Consider the following 23,733-nt stretch of genomic DNA (forward strand, 5'->3'; position numbering starts at 1 on the left):
GAAATAAAAAGGGCTACTTTTCACTGTTAAGCCGTTAAGAATTATATGAAATGGCTACTTTAAGCCGTTAAGAATTATATGAAATCTACTCTGTCTGTGCTCTATTAATGGAACAACAAAGCCTGGATTACAGCACATCTGTGTACAGCATGGGTTACTGAATATTTTAAGCCCACAGTTGAGACCTACAACTCAGAAAAAAAGATTCCTTTCAAAATATTATTGCTCATTAACAATCCCCGTACTCAACCAAGACCTCTCATGAAGATATACAAGAAGATTAATGATGTTTCCATGTGGGCTAACACAACATCTATTCTGCAGCCCAAGTGATCCATTAGTTATTTTGACTTTCAAGTCTTATTACTTAAGAAATACATTTTGTAAGGTGATAGCTGCCATAGGTAGTGGTTCCTCTCATGGAGCTGAGCAAAGTAAAATGAAAACCTTTTGGAAAAAATTCACCATTACAGATGCCATTAAGAATATTCATGATTCATGGGAGGAGGTCAAAATATCAACATGAACAGAAGTTTGGAAGAGGCTGATTCCAGCCTTCACGGATAACTTTGAGGGGTTCAAGACTTCAGTGAAGAAAGTAGGCTGGGCGCGGTGGCTCAAGCCTGTAATCCCAGCACTTTGGGAGGCCGAGACGGGCGGATCACGAGGTCAGGAGATCGAGACCATCCTGGCTAATACGGTGAAACCCCGTCTCTAATAGAAAATACAAAAAACTAGCTGGGCGACGAGGCAGGTGCCTGTAGTCCCAGCTACTCGGGAGGCTGAGACAGGAGAATGGCGTGAACCCGGGAGGCGGAGCTTGCAGTGAGCTGAGATCCAGCCACTGCACTCCAGCCTGGGCGGCAGAGCAAGACTCCGTCTCAAAAAAAAAAAAAAAAAAAAAAGTAACTGCAGATGTGGTAGAAATAGCAAGAGAACTAGAATTAGAAATGGAGCCTGAAGATGTGACTGAATGGCTGCAATTTCATGATCAAACTTGAATAGACGAAGAGTTGCTTCTTATGGATGAACATAGAAAGTGGTTTCTTGAGATGGAATCTATGCCTGGTAAAGATGCTGTGACCACTGTTGAAATGACAACAAAAGATGTGGAATATTACATAAACTTAGTTGAAAAAGCAGTGGCAGGGTTTGAGAGGATTGATTCTAATTTTGAAAGAAGTTCTACTATGGGTAAAATACTATCAAACAGCATCATATGCTACAGAGATATCTTTTGTGAAAGGAAGAGTCAATTAATGCAGCAAACCTCGTTGATTTAATTTAAGAAATTGCCATAGCCACCTCAATCTTCAGCAACCACCATCCTGATTAACAAAAACATTATGACTAGCTGAAGGCTCAGATAATCATTAGCATTTTTAACAATAAAGTGTTTTAAAATTAAAGTATGTATTTTTTTTAGACATAATACTATTGTACATTCTGGACTATAGTATAGTGCAAATATAACTTTTATATGCCCTGGGAAACAAAAAAAATTCATGTGACTCACCTTTTTTTATGGTGATCTGGAACCAAATCCACAGTATCTCCAAGGCATGTCTGTATTTTGTTCCAAATTCCTTTCTTGGTATACATACGATTTATTTTTCATTTAAAAAATATAACTGGGATTATAGTAGTTATGCTATTTTATGTCTTTTTTTCACTTAATATTTTGGGGACAACTTCTCATGTTTGTATAAATAAACTTATCTCATTCTTTTAACTACTACATGGAATTACCAGGATTCACTTTTAGTATGTTTCCTATTTCCCTAGCGAAGGACATTCCATTCCACTTCAGAGGGGAAGGGACATAAAAAAAGTGTAACACTGCAATGAATAGCTTTTACCTAATTATGTGAGATTTCTGTAGGAAAAATCCCAAAAGTGGAATTGTTGAGTACATTCTTAAAATTCTGATAAATGTACTCTCCAAAAAGTAATTTCTCCTTCCACCATTAATATATGAAGATTTCTGTTTCACACGCTCATCAATACTGTATAGCATCTTTTAAATTTTTACCAACCTAATGGCAAAAATGATTAACTTATTGTTTATTGGCTTTCCATATACATGTATTTTAAATTTTATTTGTTGGTAGCTAACTACCTCTTTTCTCTTTTGCCCATTTTTTTTCTGTTGGGTTGTTATGTATTAGGAACAGCAGTACACATTATACCACTCAGGCATAAACAATATTACATGTTACCTCCAGATGCGTGCTCTGTGAATTAATTATGTATTTGCCAGATTACACGATCATTTAAAACTTCCTCACAAATTTCCCACTGATTAAGATTTTTAAAAGATTTCTATATTTTTAAGAATAAAAGGCATTACATTTTTCCAAATAAAATTATATTAAAGACATTTTTCAAAATAGCTCTTTGCAGAGATTCTGATGTACTTCTCTAGAGAAACACTAAGGTTTGGAATTACTGCTTTAGACTGAGATCCCTGCAAGAAGTGTCTATGGCTCCTCATGTTCACGCAGCTCAGTGGAAGTAGGCAAAATCAGTAAAGAATAGTCAGAGGATTTCAAAGATACCCTTTCACTCTCAGTTTCCATGATAATAAAATAAATGTAAAAATTCTGATACTGATTAAACACACTATGCTGTTATACTTCTAAATGTGATTCTTATGACAGTACTGTACTTTAAAAATGCATTTTAAACTTGGTAACCAGTTTTCTAGTTATTCAACAAGTGTATTAATACTAATATTGTGCTTTTACACAGAAGGTTTGCTTTTTATATTAGCCAAGAACCAAGTTAGTTAAATATATTATGGCCCTTTTTGAATCTTTTGGTTTCAATTTCTTGTCTAGCAGTGTTGGCTACAGAAGGCAGAAACTCAAAGTGAAGACAGCAAGCTCCAGAGGTGCAGTGCTGGTAGGAATTACAGCAGTACTTCATCTGTGTTGAAGTACAGCCAATAAAAATGCCGGAAGTCTACTTTGGGAGCTAATATTCTAGGTTCATCTTTTCTACACCTACCTTGATTCTAGCTCCTCAAAGACAACCTAGTTAACTAGTCTGTGGGTGAATACTTCACTGAGCCCCTCAAGTGCCTAATTATTTGTTGAACGGTTACCTTTAATTTGGGAAAGTGACAAGATTTCCCTATTTATAGGATGACAAGGTTTAACCAGAAAAATTTGTAAGTATGTTGTTACTTTTTACCAAGAAAAAGTTTAAAATAAATCTTCCATAGTGCTCTGGACTATATAACATGATTGATATATGATCACCTTAATTGCAACTTTCATCTTCATAATCTAAAGTCTTTCCAATTCTTCTGGCTACTCATTTGTTCTAAAACTTCAGAGTTTTAATGCAATTCACTTTAAGTCATTTTGTGTTTACTCTCTGGAACTGGCTAAAGCAGTGGTTCTAAACTGGTGATTTTCTGCCCCAAGGAATATTCTGCAGCATTTGAAGGTATTTTTGGTTGTCACCGCTGAGGGTGGAAAAGTGTATGTGCTACTGGCATCTAGTGGGCAGAGGCCAGGGATGCTGCTAAACATGCTACAATGTTCACGACAACCCCTGAAAATAAAGAATTCTCCAGCCCAGAATGTCTATAGTGTTGAGGCTAAGAAAACTCTGTACTTTTAAAACTGATACACTCTAAACAATATTAAACTATTCTTATTTTTACTCATTTTACATAAATTTGAATGAATTTTCTTCCTAAAACAATGTTAGCTGATGCTGGTTCTTTCCCACACTTTCAGAAACAAAATATACATATTATTTACATATCAAAAGTGATACCTATGATTAAATCCCTCTGTAATCTCCTGGATACAAAGAGTACTTTGTGCCTCAGTAGGACAGCAGGAGCTTTATTTAATTTTTATACTTTATTCGTCAGAATTCAACAGCTGGTAAAAAGACTCTAAGCAAGTTGTTTTTAGGAAGATCTTAAAATAAGGACATTTTGTTTTTGAAATTCCAACAATGAACAGGTTCTTTTTTGGCTATTTTGAGCCCTCATTATGGAATGTCAGAGTGGCCATGATTCCTCTCTCTGCTTTAGTAATATAACCTTGACTACTTTAACACCGGTGTCATCAAATGTCTGTATATTATATATTTATTTTACTTTTTGCATTGCTCTAGCTCCTTCATCTTTCTTTCCCCTGCTATTCAATGCTGAGATGCTTGTATGCCGCCTGCAAATTATTTACATATTCTATTAGCAATCTGTAGAATACCATAGGTTTTGTCAAAAGTTGCTATAAAAATTTAATGAATGTTTATAATTGTAATTCCTTAATCAAAATAGGTAATTTCCCTTTAAAAGTAACATTTCTGTAACCCTTTACCAGATCTATTGTGTTCACAAGGTAATTTCTCACCCAATAAATTTATGATTTTTATAAAAAATATAGTATTTCTCAATTGTTTTACAAAACACACAAATTACCTTAGGCTTTTAAAAAGCTTTCTTCATTTTAAAATAATGAACAGCTTTCAATAAAAGGAAAGCTATTAACTAATGATATGTTGCATAGAAAAAGACTGTTTCAAAAGGATGACCCACAGAAGAGGCTTTGCTTAAATAAAAAAGGCAAAAGGGCAAAAGCCTGAATTTTGATTTAGACAAGTAATTTTAGGTTTTTCCAAAAGAACAGAAAATTCGCTGTTCAAAAGAAACTGAAGCAATAATCAAACCAGGACATCCAAGACTGTAGCTTAAGAAGAATAAAATATAAAAAAGAAATGATCACTTTTGATTGTTTTAAAACACTTGAGAATAGCATATTGGTTAAGTACTCTTTTTCTTTGTTCTATGTTTTCCTGTTTTATTTATTTGTTTGATGTGAACCTATATATTCTATTTTGTGAATAAAGTAACTTATATGTAAATATGCAGACATAGCAACTTTCTAGGGATGGACTACTCATTTCTCACACAATTCATTAGATGATGCCCCCCGCCACTCAAAAAACCCAAAACCTAACACTCCACATGAAATAGTTCGAGACACTTGTTTCCATCTCTACAACATTATAATTTTAAAATCAATTGAAATACTTGTTGATATTTAAAAGTGCAATTAGAGGCAGCTTCTTAAGTTCTTGAAAACGTACATTATTGGCTTCACATGATGCAGTCTGAACCGTGCACGAATGCTTACTAGCTTTTTATAAAGCTAAGTGACCTCAGGCAAGTCATTCACTCTCTCTGTGCTTCAGTGTCCTCATCTACAAAGTGGGGACAATATTCCTACCCCAGAGAGTTAAATAAACTAATATGTTTGTGTGTTTAAATCATACCTAGAACGTGGTAAATGTTACATGTGTATTAGCTATTATTATTTTTCAAGTATTTTAGTATTAACCAATGCATTAGTCACAATTACCAGAAAATAGTACTTTTTTTCTTTTTGAGATGGAATCTCTGTTGCCCAGGCTGGAGTAGAGTGGCAGGACCTCAGCTCTCTGAAGCCTCCAACTCCTGGGTTCAAGCGATTCTCCTGCCTCAGCATCCTGAGTAGCTGGGATTACAGGTGTGTGCCACCACACTGGACTAATTTTTTTTGTATTTTTAGTAGAGAAGGGTTTCACCATGTTGGCCAGACTGGTCTCAAACTCCTGACCTCAGATGATCCACTCACCTCGGCCTCTCAAAGTGCTGGGATTACAGGCATGAGCCACTGTGCCCAGCCAGAAAATAGTACTTTTTTTTTTTTTGAGAGGGAGTCTCGCTCTGTCGCCCAGGCTGGAGTGCAGTGGCCGGATCTCAGCTCACTGCAAGCTCCGCCTCCTGGGTTCACGCCACTCTCCTGCCTCAGCCTCCCGAGTAGCTGGGACTACAGGCGCCCGCCACCTCGCCCGGCTAGTTTTTTGTATTTTTTTAGTAGAGACGGGGTTTCACTGTGTTAGCCAGGATGGTCTCGATCTCCTGACCTCGTGATCCGCCCGCCTCGGCCTCCCAAAGTGCTGGGCTTACAGGCTTGAGCCACCGCGCCCGGCCAATAGTACTCTTTAATGTTTTTTCCAAAAATGGATATTAATTCAATTCAGGTATATACTAATAAATTTGTGAGTACAAAGATAAATCTTAAAACATAAAAACAATTTTAAGTCATTCAAATAATTTTTATAGCTAGTAGTATCAGCATTTAGATAAAAATTTTGTTAAAAAATTTTTCCTAAAATAGATATATATTGTTTGTGTAAAAGTCAATTTTTGTAATCTATAATGCTAGCGGTTTTTTTTTTTTTTTGAGACAGAGTTTCAGTCTTGTTGCCCAGGCTAGAGTGCAATGGTGCGATCTCGGCTCACTGCATCCCACACCTCCTGGGTTCAAGTGATTCTCCTGCCTCAGCCTCCCTAGTAGCTGGGATTATAGGCGCCCACCACCACGCCTGGCTAATTTTTATATTTCTAGTAGAGATGGGGTTTCACTAAGTTGGCCAGGATGGTCTCAAACTCCTTTCCTCAGGTGATCCACCTGCCTCAGCCTCCCAAAGTGCTGGGATTACAGGTGTGAATCACCATGCCTGGTACTAGTGGGCTTTTTTTTTTTTTTTTTTTTTTTTTAGTTTTTAAGACAAAGTCTGGCTCTATCCCCCATGCTGGAGTGTAGTGGCATGACCTCAGCTGACTGCAACCTCCATATCTCTGGTTCAAGCAATTCTTGTGCCTCAGCCTCTGGAGTAGCTCGGATGACAGGTGTACATGCATGACCATGCCCGGCTAATTTTTGTATCTTTTGTAGAGATGGGGTTTCACCATGTTGCCCAGGCTGGTCTTTTTTTTTTTCTTTAGATGGAGTTTTGCTCTTGTTGCCCAGGCTGGAGTGCAATGGCAAGATCTCGGCTCACTGCAACCTCCGCCTCCCAGGTTCAAGCAATTCTCCTGCCTCAACCTCCCAAGTCGCTGGGATTAGAGGCATGTACCACCATGCCTGGCTAATTTTGTATTTTTAGTAGAAATGGGGTTTCTCCATGTTGGTCAGACTGGTCTCGAACTCCCGACCTCAGGTGATCTGCCTGCCTCAGCCTCCCAAAGAGCTGGAATTACAGTGTGAGCCACCAAGCCCGGTGCCCAGGCTGGTCTTAAACTCCTAAGCCCAAGCAATTCACCCACCTCAGCCTCCCAAAGTGGTGAGATTACAGGTGTGAGCTACTACACCCAGCTTATGATAGTAGTATTATTTAAGTCACTTCTTCATTTTTTTTTAACCATTTACCATTTACTAAGTTTTGAACGCTACAGAATCACTTTACACATATTATCTCACTTAATCCTTTTAATAATCTTGTGAGATACTACTATTCTCATTTTACCAATAAGGAAACTGGAGTTTATTTAAATTAGGTAGCCTAGTCAGTGTTTGAACTGTAACTAATACCTATGTGTGAAGTCTGAGTTTGCTTCTTAACAGTTTTAGACTAGTACAACCAGATCATGCATTATAAGACAAATAATAACTTAATAACTTAAAAGAAAAAAATTGAACTAATCCTTAAGAACAGCTCAAGTACAAAAGATATACTCACTCCTTTTAATAATTAGAAACTTATTAATACACATATCTGTAAAGATGTGGAAGGCCATGGATTAATCTATATTGTAAAACTTTACAGTTACATTTTCTTTACAGTTTAGATATTCTTATGCTGCTATTACTATTGCTAATTAAATTTTACTTTGTATAATGCTGTATAAAGACATAGACCTCAGGAACACTTATGTTCAGCTCTGCCTTTCACACATTTCCTAACCTGTCAGCAAAGGGTATGAACTCCACAGCTCCACAAAATGGTTCTAGCTAATGTTGTTTTTCTCGCATGAGAAGTATATGCCATGTTTCATTTTGTAGGAATATCTTGTAATTTGATCAATCAAGTATTTCTGTATATTGTAAGAAACTTACCATTGATGCTTTGTATCATTACCAACAAAATCATAAAACCCAATCTATAAGAGAATTTTCCTTTCACTGATTCTAATAATAGTACCTGTAATAATCATTCCCAAATCTCTTTCTCATATTAAGAACAACATTTAAGGCAGAATCCTGAAAAAGCTAAAGCAGGACTCAAAAGTAGTGGTATTTTCAATAACTAAATCTATTAATATCAAATATTTCAAGAGGAGAATGGAAAACATGGGTGATAGGAATGAGGATAAAAACAGATGCAGATTTAAATGGCCAGGGCTTAAGTTCACAAATCCAAGTAACTTTGGACTTGGAACTACCAGTCACTGATTATATGGGCTAGACTTATATCTTACTATATAATATTTAAACTGTTTTTGAATATTGAAAATAATATTAAAATATCATTGATTTGTTAATAAAATCGGTATATACTAGAAGCGCTATGGTACATACTGAATGTGAATGTGGGAAATGGGAATGAGTTGTCATGACAGATCCTACTTAAGGAAAGGAAGTTAAGACATAAAAATAACTGACATGAGATAAACTATAATGAGTATGGTAAAAGGTTGATTTATAATGGTATGGAAGTTCAGAGATAATATTAACAATTTTGAGATATGGGAGGCAAAGAAGTGAGGTCAAACAAAGATGACCTGAAGATGTCTCAAATAAGTAATTGAGAGAACAGTACCATTAAAAAAAAGACAACAGGAGAAGTGGCCAAAGAAGACAGTATGCTGTTTTAGATGTATTTAGTATGATATGTAAATTGAGATGTCTAGCAGGCAAATGAGGATTGAAATTCATTAATGAAATCAGTCCTGGAGACATAAGATTGGGGATATAAAAGTATATATGGGACAGCTACTTAGGAGGCTGAGGTGGGAGAATTGCTTGATCCAAGAGTTCAAGGCTGCAGTGAGCTATGATTGTGCCACTGCACTCCCACCTGGGTGACAGAGTGAGACCCTGTCTCAAAAAACCCCAAAGGTATATAGAGAGTATTCTGAGAATACAGGAGCATTAAATCAGACAGTGCATCAAGAAAAGCTTTTGATAGCAGGTGGCATTAGAGTTTAATTCTAGAAGATAAACAGAATTATTTCTGAAAAGATGAGTAAATACATGAGGGGGAATGGGTGATACAAAAAGCATGAGAAAATGCAAGCAATCAAAAACCATGAATAGCATGACCACAGCAAAGGGTGTGTGTGTGTATATGTGTGTGTGTGTGTGTGTGTTTGTGTATGTATGTGTAGGATAAAAAGAAAACAGAATCAGAGACAGGTTATAGAGGGCCTGATGCTCTTATCCATGGAATCTAAACTTCACTGTGGACACCACGAAGCATCATGAAAGATTTTCAAATGGGACCAGTATGGTTTGATATTAGATGGCCAATATAATCTATGGCTTCACTGGATGATCATTTCATCTAACGAGGAAGTGAGAATGGGGAGAAGGGGGTATATATGTGGAAGGGTAACTAGTTTGAACAATAATCTAAGTAAAAGTGATGAAGGCTGAACTAAGGCAGTGGCAAAGAAGAAGAAGAGAAGCATCCATCACCCACTAAGAAGATGAAATGTTTTAAAACTTGGTAATTCGGTAGATATGGGGTATAAATAAGAAAGCAGAGTCAAGAACAGTTTCTAAGTTTCTCACTAGGCAGATGGTGATGCCATTCCAGTAGATGTGGAATCCAGAGAACTAATCAGAGGGAACAGATGCACTGTCTGAAAACGCTAGATTTGAAGCACCCATGAGACATCTCTGTGAAGATGCTAAGTAGGCCTCTAGGTGTATAACTCTAGAGCACAGCATATAGGACAAGGTAGAGATATATATTAATATTTGAGAGCTACCAATGGTAAAGATGGATATGGAATGATGGTGTCCAAGAAGAATGTACAGAGTGAGAAGAGCAGAAGACAGAGGCTAAAACACAAGAACAGCTTTCATAAAGGGGCAAGGAAAGAAAAGAAGCCCATATAGGAAGCAGAAAAAAAGCCAAGATGCAAAAAAACCAGGAGAAGTGGATCCCACAAAAATGGAGAAAGAAAAGTATTTCAAGAAGGAGTTTTCAGTAGTCTTAAATATCTTGATGTTCAAATAAAAGAAAAGAGATCACTGGATTTGGCAAGCTTCAGTGTAGTGGTGCATACAAAAACCAAAAAAGTGAAAAAAAGGGGGAAGTAATGAAAGTGACTGTTCTCTTTCAAAAGGTTCAACCGTACCCCCCAACCCCCTCATAAAAGGGGAAATAGGGGGACAAGTACAGAATAAGTGATCAAGAGAAATATTTATTATTATTAAGATGGAAGAAACGGGAATAACTTTATCTATTAAAGGATTAATTACTGAAAAGGGGAAGAGTTTAAAGATACTGATGAGAAGGAATGAGTTCCAAAATGGAGAGGGTAATTATTCTTGAACAGATTATAAATCTTTCACTGAACTAAAAGGAAAACATAGGTTAGTTAATATTGGTAGGTAGAAAGAAATGTCTTGAATTTCAAAGATAAAGTAGAAAGGAAAAGCAAAACTAATTGTGAGAAATGAAGGGAGCAGTGAAAATCTGAAGTTTGAGGAAAGGTGAAAATTTGGGAGAGTATCTAAGGGAATAGATAGGAAGCTAACTAGAGATAACTAGATAGGGACCCCATGGACCTACAGTGCTGCTGATTCTGTGTGTCTGTGTGATCTTTTTTGGAACAGCTCAAAGGCTAGGTATAAAAACAGTAATGTAGATTTGCAAGATGACTAGGATAGAAAAACAAAGAGTAATACATGAATGACAAAAGTAATCCATAGAGTCTGAGGCTTGAGTCAGGAAGGGAGTAAAAGCACGAAGGGCAGGGAGACTTAAGAAAATGTAGTAGGAATCACAAATGAGTCTAAAAAGCAGCTGAGAAGAACGGAGCGAGAGAAAAAGAAGGATAAGACATCACAGTAATAGAATGGAATGTTGGCTGAAGTTTCGTAAGTACAGTGTAGCCATGGGTATGAGTTCAACATGGAGTGGAATGAAGGGACAGTGGAGTTGAGAAAGGCACGCTGATGCATAACGAATTATCGAAAGGGCTGACTCGTCAAATTACCAAAAATGATTCCAGATCTAAGTATGTTAAGATCCAAGAGGAGAATCTTTTCCCTAAACATAATCATGTCACAGACATTTGTCAATGTCTTTTATTCTCCTGGGATAACCAGGAGGTCATTATATTAAAGAAGAATAGATGGTATCACAGCTTGGATGATACAAGCCTCAAATAAAGTGGTTTTATATGACAGTGGAGGAGTAATGATTGCAATTAGAAATAGAAAGCAAGAGGACTATTTTCCTTACTTTAGGTGGTACTTAGTAAACGAGGAACTGAGCTTCTACAGCAGGTATTAGCAAGACATGGCCTGTGAGATTTGGCTACTGCTGTTTTTGAATTAATAAAGTTTGTTTGAAACACAGTCATGCTCATTTGTTTCTGTATTTTCTGTGGCTGTTTTCATACTCCAATGATATTGTTAAGTAGTTGCAAAGAGATTGTATGGTCTACAATGCCAAAATATTTACTATCTGGCCCTTTTTAAAAAAAAGTTTGCCAAACTCCACTCTATAGCCGGGGGAGTGAAGACATGGGGGCGAGGAGGGGAAAAAAATATCTGTTTCAGTTACATCTCCACTTTCAGAAGTAAGCAGCGATAACATTCTTTGAAGAAAATAAAGGCAGTCTGAAATTTTCCTCAAATAAGGATTTCAAAGGACACTGGAAAAAATATGCTGGGAAGATGTACGAGGATGAATTGAGGGAGAGCATAAGGTCAGAAGTAAGGTTATTTATAGAGAGTAAAAATGGCAAAGGAGCAGTTGAGAACTTTAGGTTATAAAGCCTGGAATATATATGCAAAATGGGGAATATAATTAATAATTAGTTAATATGAAATAAGTAATAAGATTCATCCAGTAGTGAGAATTGTAGAAAGGATAATCGTTAACAGTTTAGTTTCTGACACTTTCAGAAATGCTTGCTAGCCATCTAATCTAATCTAATACAATACAATAAAATATGAAGGTAGAAAAACGTGGCAGTTTATAAAAAGGGGTGAGGATTGGGGTGGGAGACAGCTAGAACAGCGGGGATAGGACATGCAGAAACATGGTTTAAAAACAGAGACTAACAAAACTGGCACTGAATTACAAATGCTGAAATTCTTCGGGCAATTTCAAAGTAGCTGTGTAGCTCACAAAAGATCATGTGAAAAAGACTAAACAAATCTCTCAACTGCTTAGTTTCAGTTGTGAGTCTGCTATTTCATTATTAGGAAATTACAGTAGAATGACACTTCTTTTTTTAATCACTAGAAAGATGTGTTCATAATTTATTTGCTAAATGTTTATTTTTAAAAAAGTTTTCACATGTATATTTTCCAAACTGTTATATACTTACCTGCTTTGTTACTAAGCTTATATAAAAAAGTTTGGCGAGGGTCTGAGTGATCTCGACATGTCAGCTGCAAAAGCGAACCTGATTTTTTCCATTTCTGCATAAACCAGAGACCTAGAGAGTCATATATGACATAGAAGTATGAAATGAAACATATAGAAACATATGCCAAGATTATTCATTTTAATACATATTTCACTTCAAAAGATGACTGCCTAAATTAGCATTTTTGCTGGCTAATCAAAAATACATTTGGAAAATATTTCCATGTTCTGATAACATTTATAAACATGCATGCTTAGGTTAACTATGAATTAATGGTGGCTGATGAACGGCTTGCTATTTCTATTTCATTCAGTAATAAAACAGATAATAGCATATGAAGAACAAATTGGAAAAATCATACCTTTAGATATATTCGTTCAAATGATAAAGAAGCAGATGAAGAAAAACTTCAAATATAGTAGTAGGTCAAATGCCTATGCAGAATGATCAGTCTATAATTACAGTTGAGTTATGACATAATAGACTAATTGCAAAGGGACCACGTCTTAGAATGAAAAATTGTTTAATGTTTTCAAAAGACAGCTGAATATCATTTGTTTTATACTAATTTTTTTTTTATATTATCAGTAACCCATATTTAAATGCATCTTGCTCTTAAGGAAATTAAGCAAAATCTTAATCACTCAAGTTAGTGTTCAAGACTATGAAATATTCCTTTCCATTTTTATTACTTCTAATATTAGACAGGGAAACAGGAAGAGAAGAGTGGGAAAACAATCCTTTAATTGGTTAAATCTGATAGCTGGAAACATATCTGGGAAAAAGTTTAGTGAAGAATGAAATTCAAAGTACTACATTCTATTCATGTTGGGTTCTATTACACATTATTTAAGGACTTCATTTTTCTCATTTCCTCTTTTTCAAACTGTAAAAGTCTAGAACTGGCTGTATTTGTAAATCATCAACTTGAAATGGGATACAGAAAAAATGGTATGGTTTGTTATTAAAAGGAAGTGGTAAAGGAAACAGAAATAAGATTTTCAGGGATCAATGAAAAGAGACAGAGTTAAATACAATTTATTTTCACAATGGGAATCACTGACTAACTTATAAATCATTTTGGCAAAAATCTAAGGGAAAAACCAAGCCAAACAAAAGGCAAATCAAGGCCGGGCGCAGTGGCTCGTGCCTGTAATCCTAGCACTTTGGGAGGCCGAGGTGGGCGGATCACGAGGTCATGAGATCGAGACCATACTGGCCAACATGGTGAATCCCCGTCTCTACTAAAAATACAAAAATTAGCTGGGCATGGTGGTGTATGCCTGTAATCCCAGCTACTCAGGAGGCTGAGGTAGGAGAATCGCTTGAACCAGGGAGTCAGAAGTTGCAGTGAGCCAAGATCGCGCCACTGCACTCCAGCCAGGCGACAGAGTAAGATTGTCTCAAAAAAAAAAAAAAAAAAAAGGCAAATCAAGTTCCACATATTTGTTGATGAGAATATAAATACTAATCAAAATTTGGGTCTTAACTTTCATATTAACTTCTCATAAAATTTCTTTACTGTTTTCGAACCAAAGTTAGGATTAATATTCTATATAAAATGTTATAACTTTATAATGTATTAAATGTAGGTGTTTATTATCTGTTCAAGTAATGGAATGACAAAATAGTTTATAAGATAAAACTTTACTAAAAATATTTAGAATTTAATGGAAAAAAAGAAAACAATGCTCTTGTGAGTTTTGACAAATGCCATCTCAATATAAGACAAGTCATTTTTCAAAATGACTTTTATCAACTTATTTCATGTGCATAACAAAACAGAAAATTTGCTACATTTTTTTGTTTCATGAAATTCCCAGTGTGTGACAAATTGGTTCTAAAATAAACACTAGAAAATACTAAGTTCACATTTTTTTCTCTATTCCATATTTTAAATACAGAATAAAACTTTTTACCTGTATTAACAAGAGCACTGCTGTTGTAGAGTGTACCAAGGTGAGGTCCAGAAAGAGACAGAAACGTATGAAGTTTGTTGAGGTAATATTTAAACCTTGGCCTTGTAAGCACTGAACGAATTATTAAATTGCCCAATGAATGTCCAATAAAGCTTTAAGAGGGAAAAAAAAAGTTATTTTTCTCACAGCATTTAGAAACAAAAATCAAAGCTGATCCACTATAAAATGGATGTGAATACTAACAATTTGAAAATTTCTACTGTTGTAAAAGTATAGTGCTACTTTGAAATGATATACCACATTTTAAAGGAAAAAATGTGAGAATGTATAGAAGATCCTCATTATTATATAATTTAAATGTTTATAGAAACAAGATATTAATCTGAAAACTTTTACTCAAAGTTTGTAACTGCTTAGATATAAATACATACTAAAGATAATAATATAATGACTAGATTACTTATTTGCCTTCTTAGGTACATACACAAATTATTTACTTATTAACTCATCATTTCAAACAAAATGATGAAATTGTATTTATAAAGGACAACTTGGAGAAAGTATATATCTGTTTCTCTTATTCTCTGGTCTATACTTCAAAGATGGACAGGTTTTGACTAACAATATTTTCAAGGCACAGGTTAAAATATGTGCATTTTCCTACTATAAATCTTCGCTTATGCAAAAAGAATAGTATTTATGTAGCTAGCACTCCACTTTTATTATGAAATGGTTTAAATCAGTGGTCCCCAACATTTTTGGCACCAGGGACCAGTTTCATGAGACAATCTTTCCACAAACGGAGTTGTGGGGATGCTTTTGGGATGAAACTATTCCACCTCAGGCATTAGATTCTCATAAGGAACACACAGCCTAGATCCCTTGCATGTGCAGTTTAAAATAGGGTTCACAAATCTAATGCTCACCACTGATCTGACAGGAGGCGGAGCTCAGGGGGTAATGCTTGCTCACCCACCCCAATGCCATTCACCTCCTGTTGTGAGGTCTGGTTCCTAAGAGGCCACGGACAGGTACCAGTCTGTGGCCCAGGGTTTGGGGACCCCTGGTTTAAATCAAAAGAGCCTGTTTACTTACTGTTATTTTACAATAGATGGTATAAGATTCTCTGGGGACAATTAGCAATGAAAGAAGACAGCTAGAGAGCTGTCTAAACACCAGCTTGCAGATGTATCTTGTGAGAAGCTCAGGACAAACTTCCCTCCCAAACTGAACTTCCTAAAGTAGTGGGGGTGGGAATTCTGATGGTAGCTGACAGTTTACAATCAACCAGATTACACTTTTGGAAATGATTGATTATAACTGACAATCTAACCTGAAAGACAATACTTTTGAGGAGGAATAAATAAGTTGAAATATTATTTTTCTCATCATAAAATAATAAACGAATAAAAGCTAAACAAGATTTTAAGATCCATAAATGAATAATTACAAGAAAATAATATCTTCAACCAACAAACCTGAACCTTCTCTCATATTTTAACAGAATTCTGTTTTTTAAAAAATGACTTTAGGTAAAAACTGCTTATCTCTCTTCTTATTCCCTATACTTCAAGTTGGAAACAAACTCTCCAAAAGCTTACAGTACGCAGAACCAGCTTCTTCCTCTAACCTAGATGGGATATGAATGTAGTCAGTTTATTCTACCCTTTTTGAAACAAAGACTCTTCTCTCCTATATCTATTAACAAGATCTAATTAAATAATGAAACTCATATTGGCGTAATCATCATGTCTTGCTTGTGGAAAACTGACAAACGTATACAGTAGTCATAAAATGTGGCTGGGCAAGGTGGCACACGTCTGTAATCCCAGCACTTTGGGAAGCCAAGGTGGGAGGATCACTTGGGCGCAGGAGTTCGAGACCAGTCTGGGTACCATAGCGAAACCCCCATCTCTACAAAAATTAGCTGGACATGGTGGCGCATGTCTATAGTCCCAGCTACTTGGGAGGCTGAGGTGGGAGGATCGCCTGAGCCCAGGGGGTTGAGACTACAGTGAGCCTAGATGGCGCCACTGCTCTCTAGCCTGGGTGACTGAGCAAGATCCTGCCTCAAAAAAAAAAGTATACAAACTTTGAAAGTGTTTTTGTTGCTTCATATACATATATGTAAGTCACAGAGCCTTTACATATTCACAGTTATAACTCACTATAATCAATTTTATAACCTTTTTTCCACCTCAAAAAGAAATCCTGTATCCTTTAGTTATCCCCACCATCCCTCATCTTCCCCAGCTCTAACCTACTTTCTTCTCTACAGATAATGCTTTTTTGGACATTTCATATAAATCTTTCCCTAAAATCTTTACTTTTTTTCACTGTAAATTAATTTGAGTCGTAGTCTCCTACATTTCAGAATAGGGCAACCCTACCACAAATTCTGTTTAACTTTTCTATAATTCATAGAAATATAAAAATAAATTGAATAATATTAAAGAAGATACCTTATTTTGGAGACTGTTAGACTATATATCTGAATATATTGTATTATCTCATCCAAAAGACGATCAGTCATGCTATCAAAATCAGCAAAAGTATCATTCTAAAAAGAAAGCAAAGCACATATATTATATTTGGGAATATGTATAATCACAAGAAAAACTAACAATATAAACATTATTTTTAATTTAGGTACTGAAAATATGGTTAAGTCCAACGTTTTTTAGAGAAGTTAGTGAGTGTAATATTTGTTATATTAAAATGAGCAAAGAGACTAAATTTCTAGGGGAAAAAAAGGTTCAGTGTTCTTAAAATACTTGCATTATTTAGTTGTTTAGCTCACTACCAGTATGAAACATAAGATGTTTACAATGGTTTAATTAATGAAATATTTCTATAGAAATATGAAATTCTAGAAATGTTTCATATGTGAAGAGATCATAAGTCAAAATGTAAATCATATATATTTCCTCTGGATATATATTTACATCAAATTTCATAGAAATCAGAAAAACTATTTCTACTATTACAGGCATTTTGTAGTAAGTCAAAATTTAGGTAGAAACTGGTACAAAATGTTTGTTTTCACTGAAAACACTGTCATATTGTACCTGATTTCTCTCAGACATAAGAAAATCAATTCTTCCCCCAGGCAGTCCAAGTTCAATGTAAGTTTTTACTAATCGAAGATCTGCACTGTTTCCTAAAAAATGAAAAATGATATTTAAAGGATGAGATAAAGTAAAAGGTACAAAGTCCACCATCATATATTTTTACAGTTTTTAGAGAGAAGCTTATGGCCTATGCCATTTGTGAATAGACAATGTACTATGAAATAGAGTTCTCAATTTTTATGTCAAAGTTGATTTCTATTAGCCAGGCAATGTCAATTCAACAGTTTTTTTTTCTTTTTTTCTTTTTTGTGACAAAGAATCTTGCTCTGTTGCCCAGGCTGGAATGCAGTGGCACGATCTCGACTCATTGCACCTTTTGCCTCCCAGGTTCAAGCGCCTCAACCTCCCGAGTAGCTGGGACTACAGGTGCATGCCACCACGCCCGGCTAATTTTTTGTATTTTTAGTAGAGATGGGGTTTCACCGTGTTAGCTAGGATGGTTTTGATCTCCTGACCTTGTGATCTGCCCGCCTTGGCCTCCCAAAGTGCTGGGATTATAGGTGTGAGCCACTATGCCTGGCCAACAGTTTGTTTTTTAGGTAGTTTTGGTGGCTTTCACTTTTCTACCTAACAGTGTATTTACCAAACTGTTAGCACATCACTTTGGTGACTGCTGGCTACAGTAGCTATAAATGGTGCCTTACCATCACCATTCTAGGTAATCATATAGCAAACTCTGAATGCATTTTAGATTTACTCTGTTGACTTTCCTTTGGTGATATTGGCACAGACTGAGAAAAATAAAAATCCATTTAAACATCTAAGAAAGTTTATTTTAATAATTATTAACTCAAAAGGCATTCACACATATACTTACAATACAGATACAGAACACAAGCGTTCTTCAAAAGGTTCATGGAAAGCGCATCATAAAAAAATCTACGTATGGGTTTCAAAAATGTTTCACACCAAAATAAACACATACTAATCTGTTATAACGTGTCTGAATAGAATCTAGTTTGAGGCACGAAATCAGTTTGAGGCTGGGTGCAGTGGCTCACGCCTGTAATCCCAGCACTTTAGAAGGCCAAGGTGGGCGGATCACAAGGTCAGGAGATCGAGACCCACCTGGCTAATCACGCCTGTAATCCCAGCACTTTAGAAGGCTAAGGTGGGCGGATCACAAGGTCAGGAGATCGAGACCCACCTGGCTAACAGGGTGAAACCCCGTCTCTACTAAAAATACAAAAAATTAGCCGGGCGTTGTGGCAGACGCCTGTAGTCCCAGCTACTTGGGAGCCTGAGGCAGGAGAATGGCGTGAACCTGGGAGGTGGAGCTTGCAGTGAGCCGAGATCATGCCACTGCCGACAGAGTGAGACTCCGTCTCAAAAAAAAAAAAAAAAAAAAAAAAAAAAGAAAAGAAAAAAAAGAAAAGAAATCAGTTTGAAAAGAAACCTTATCAAACAACATGAATTCTGCTAAAATGGAAGCAAGAACAAACATCAAACTTATGGTGAAGCTTCAGTGGAAAAATGGTGAAATAATTGAGGCTTTACAAAAAGTTTATTGGGAAATGACCCAAAGAAATCAGCAGTTTACAGATGGATAACTTGTTTCAAAAAGGGAAAAAACAATGTTGAAGATAAAGCATACAGCAGTAGACCACCCACATCAATTTGTGAGGAACAACTTCATTTTATTCATGCCCTAATTAAAGAGGACTGACAATTAACAGCACAAACAACAGCTGACACCTTAGACATCTCAATTGGTTCAGCCTACAGAATTCTGACTGAAAAATTAAAGTTGAACTTTCCACTCAATGGGTGTCAAAACCATTGTGCTCAAATTAGCTGCAGACAAGAGAAGAGCTTTCAATGGAAATATTAAACAAACGGTATCAAGATCCTAAAGCATTTCTTCAAAGAATTGTAACAGTAAATGAAACATAGCTTTACCAGTACGATCCTGAAGACAAAGCACAATCAAACCAATGGCTATCAAGAGGTAGAAGTGGTCCAGTCAAAGCAAAAGTGGACCAGTTAATATAGCAAAGGTCAAGGCAACAGTGGTTTGGAATGTATAAAGCATTTTGTTTCCTGACTTTCCAGAGGACCAAAGAATGATAATTTCTGCTCATCATGAGTGTGTTTTGAGAAAATCAGCCAGTTTTAGCAGAAAAATGCCTGGAAAAGCTTCACCAGAGAGTCCTTCTCCATCATGACAATATTCCTACTCATTACTCTCATGAAGAGGGCAATTTTGTGAGAGTTTTGATTTACAGTCCTGATTTGGTTCCTGTGACTACTTTGTTTTCTTATCTTAAAAGCTCTGTAAAGGGGATCCATTTTTCTTTGGTTTTTAAGTAAAAAATAAGGCACTGACATGACTAAATTCCCAGGACCCTCAGTTCTTGGAAATGTACTAGAATGGCTGGCATAACTGCTTACAAAGGTGTCTTGAAGTAGACAGAGTTTATATTGAGAAATGAAGTTTATATTTCTATTTTTATCTTTTAACTCCATTTTCCCACAATTTTTGTTTGTTTGTTTGTTTGTTTGAAACGGAGTCTCACTCTGTTGCCCAGGCTGGAGTGCAGCGGCTCAGTCTTGGCTCATTACAACCTCTGCCTCCTGAGTTCAAGTGATTCTCCTGCTTCAGCCTCCCGAGTAGCTGGGATTACAGGCATCCAGCACCATACCTGGCAAATTTATTTTTCCACATTTTTTCTGAATTCCTCTCATATATAAATACAAAAATAATTACCTTCAAAAATAATGTAGTGGATTCCTTTGGTTTACTAGCAGTATAAACACGTCACTATCAACTGCTGAATTTTTATTTTACCTGATATTTACCTTTTAGAATTTTATGATTTAATGCATTGACAGAGGTAATTGTTTTATTCTTCATTTTAAAAGGAGTACCTCTAATATTCACCACAAACTATAAGTTTTCCATAGGCTTGAAATATATATGCTTAATCACATTAAGGAAACAGACTAATCCGACTGAGATCAAAGTTTTGTGCTTACTTTTAATAATTGGGAATGGTTATTAAATTGTATAAAGTTTCTTACTTGATTTGCTGATGTAGGGTATTTTATTACTAAAATTCTTTATACTTACTTATCTTTCCATTCTGGGAAATAAACCTTATTTGTTACAGTAACTAACTCTAGTATATTAATTCCAAGTGCTAGAGTTTTGTTAAATATATTTGAGTTCATTAAGCATATTTATGTTATATTGGTATACTGTTTTTTGAGGGCAGGTGTTGGTGTGATATCTTTATCGGATTTGGTAACAAGGTTAGGTTAACTTTAAGGAATAAAATGGGCTGCTTTCTACCTTTTTCTCTATTGCTCTAGAACAATTTATGTAACATAGGGATAAATTGCTTCTTAAAATGTTTTAAAAAGAATTTGCCAGAGATTCTACTGGGTCTAGAAGTCTTTCTTGGAGGATAATTCTCTGAAAACTTTATTATTTGGGGAAAGGGAAGAAAAGTTAGCATTGAGAATGCTTTATTTCTTGAGAGTCTTTTTTTTTTTTTTTTTTTAAAGAAAAATCTACAGTTTTATGCTAATTTAGTACCTGGGACATTTGTTTAATATTTTCATAATTTGTAAAAATCCAGTTTGTTGCTATAGAATCTCATTGTAATACAGTAATAGTGCATTGGTCTAGAGAAATTTGGCATCTTCTAACAGTTCCTACATCTAGAAAAAAACTGTTGAGTAACCAAACGGCTGTCATTAAACCCCAGCACTAAAGCCAGGTACCTGTATTTCGAATTTAATTTATATCTTAATTAATGAAATTTTAACTTCTAGAAATACTGATTTTTCTAGCACATAAAGTTTAAAGCAGCCAAGTAAAAGGGAACCAGAAAGACTATCAAAGGGAGACAAAATAACTGCCATGAGGTGACAGCTGGCAAAACCAACAATAAGAGAGAAGATAAAAAAAAATCCACTGAGTTCATGTCCTTTGCAGGGACATGGATGAAGTTGGAAACCATCATTCTCAGCAAACTAACACAGAAACAGAAAACCAAACACCACATGTTCTCACTTCTTAGTAGGAGTTGAACAATGAGAACAAATAGACACAGGGAGGGGAACATCACACACCTGGGCCTGTCGGTGGGTGGGGGACTAGGGGAGGGATAGCATTAGGAGAAGTACCTAATGTAGATGACAGCAAACCACCATGGTATGTGTATACGTATGTAACAAACCTGCATGTTCTGCATGTATATCCCAGAACTTAAAGTATAATGAAAAAAAAAATCCAAAATTAAACAAAATGTTGGCACGTAAGTGTCAGTTCCACGGAAAGTTTACTTACGAAGGAGTCTAATACTACACTTAAGATAAGTAAAATTGGCCGGGCGCGGTGGCTCAAGCCTGTAATCCCAGCACTTTGGGAGGCCGAGACGGGTGGATCACGAGGTCAGGAGATCGAGACCATCCTGGCTAACACGGTGAAACCCCGTCTCTACTAAAAATACAAAAAATAGCCGGGCGAGGTGGCGGGCGCCTATAGTCCCAGCTACTCGGGAGGCTGAGGCAGGAGAATGGCGTGAACCCGGGAGAGGGAGCTTGCAGTGAGCTGAGATCCGGCCACTGCACTCCAGTCCGGGCGACAGAGCGAGACTCCGCCTCAAAAAAAAAAAAGATAAGTAAAATTAAGCATATTTCTGTTTCAGAATGCATTTAAGATTCAATTAATTTAAGCAATTAAAAATCTTTTTTTGGTTCAAAGATTAGATGAAACTAAATGAGACTAGGAAAAAAATATATTGAGTTGCTTAGGGTTACATCAATAGATGTCACATACCATCTAAACCATGCACACAGACAATGAGATGCACTCCATCTTCAGAACCATCCTCTTCTTCTATGCTAAAATAAGGTACTGAGGATGCCAGCAGAGGAACTTCACTGTACATGAACCCAGGAAGTTTTAGTTGCTTCAGTTCTTCTTTTGCCTGAAGGAAGCTGAAGTAAAATACAAAAGATACCCTTTACCAAGGATCATATTCAGTTGTTAGAACCAAAAAGAGTCTTCTGAATTTAGAGAATTGTAGAAGTGGAAACCCAACAATATTTGGTTTTAAAACCAAAAATATGTGGCATTACCTAAGTGATTTAGAAACCAGAGAGTAATTGTCTTTACTATTTGTAGTATATATTCTATCAAATACACTGAACACTTTCAACCTGAAATCACTTGAAAATATTCTTTTAAACTTGAAATCAACTAAGAAAACATTCCGAGTGGAGTTACGCTTTCTGCAAAATTTAATACTGTATGCACAGAAAAGCTGGGAGAGGGACTGGAGAGGTGATAATCTGATGTTTATCCTGTAATCAAATCTTATCCCTTTTGCTCCTTTTTAATCTTGCATAAGTGGAAGGGAAGGAGTAGTTTACAAAATATAACAGTGAGAATGACAGTTACAGTATTTAGCAGATTAGGTTATTTGTATTTTTCTCTAAAAATACCAATAAGAAGGAGCAGAATGAAGAGGGGAATATGACTACATACAATTAGTGGTATATACTCGTTTGCAATGATGGACAATCTAATCAATTTGGGGATTGCAAACATCAAAAATTATTAACTATTGAACATACATCATTTGGACTGATAAAGTGAAGCTGGAAGAGGAACCTGATAAACATTAAACTGAGTAGAATAAGCTGGGTGAAAACATATAGAGTCTATATGAGAGATCATTGCTTTCTGATGACTCAGACAGTCTCAAGTAACCAGATGGTGATACAAACTTTATTCTCCCTGCATATTACAATTTTTTAATTGGTCATTGTTAACCTCAGTGGTTTCACTAGCTTTAGACTCTATGTATCTTAATTTTTGTGTATAAATCAGAATAATCTGAGAACTTCAAAAATCCCTTTCTATATATACATGCTCAGACCTCTTACCCCAAATATTATGACTCAATCTGGCTGAGGCAGTAGAATATTTTAAGAACCAGTACACACTGGTAAACTTGTATCATCCCCAGATTTTTCTGGATATTTTACTGGTACATGAAATCTCAATTTTGGAAACCACTGAATTAGCTGAAGGCAATCAGCATCTGGTAAGTTTAAGAAGTTTCCATTACCCTGTTACTCATTTAATTAATATTGTCCTTATTTCCTAGGTAAACTCATAAAACTTGGCTTTTGTCTGGAAGTTAATGGAGAAGAAATGAGGGACTGATGAAAAAAGGGTTTTAACCTCAATTATTCCATACTTCTAACACAAAACTACCACTGGAAAATCTGTATCAGGGATGTCTAGCCTATAGAACAACAG

At 35.9% G+C, this 23,733-nt stretch overlaps 1 protein-coding gene across 10 annotated transcripts in view; it reads right to left on the reverse strand.

The window, feature by feature from the left end:
- Positions 1–23,733, reverse strand: part of FAM135A (family with sequence similarity 135 member A) — a 152,699-nt gene that overhangs the window by 10,343 nt on the left and 118,623 nt on the right. For all 10 annotated transcript variants that reach the window (XM_026446739.1, XM_026446748.1, XM_026446743.1 and 7 more), the window contains 5 exons: positions 22,243–22,403; positions 17,394–17,485; positions 16,788–16,885; positions 14,326–14,477; positions 12,365–12,475 (listed from right to left, as the gene is read on the reverse strand). In XM_026446739.1, coding sequence (XP_026302524.1) covers positions 12,365–12,475; positions 14,326–14,477; positions 16,788–16,885; positions 17,394–17,485; positions 22,243–22,403 — 614 coding nt within the window. The remainder of the gene's footprint in view (positions 1–12,364; positions 12,476–14,325; positions 14,478–16,787; positions 16,886–17,393; positions 17,486–22,242; positions 22,404–23,733) is intronic.

This window comes from Piliocolobus tephrosceles, chromosome 5 (genome assembly GCF_002776525.5).
Source record: "Piliocolobus tephrosceles isolate RC106 chromosome 5, ASM277652v3, whole genome shotgun sequence".
Taxonomy (NCBI): domain Eukaryota; kingdom Metazoa; phylum Chordata; class Mammalia; order Primates; family Cercopithecidae; genus Piliocolobus; species Piliocolobus tephrosceles.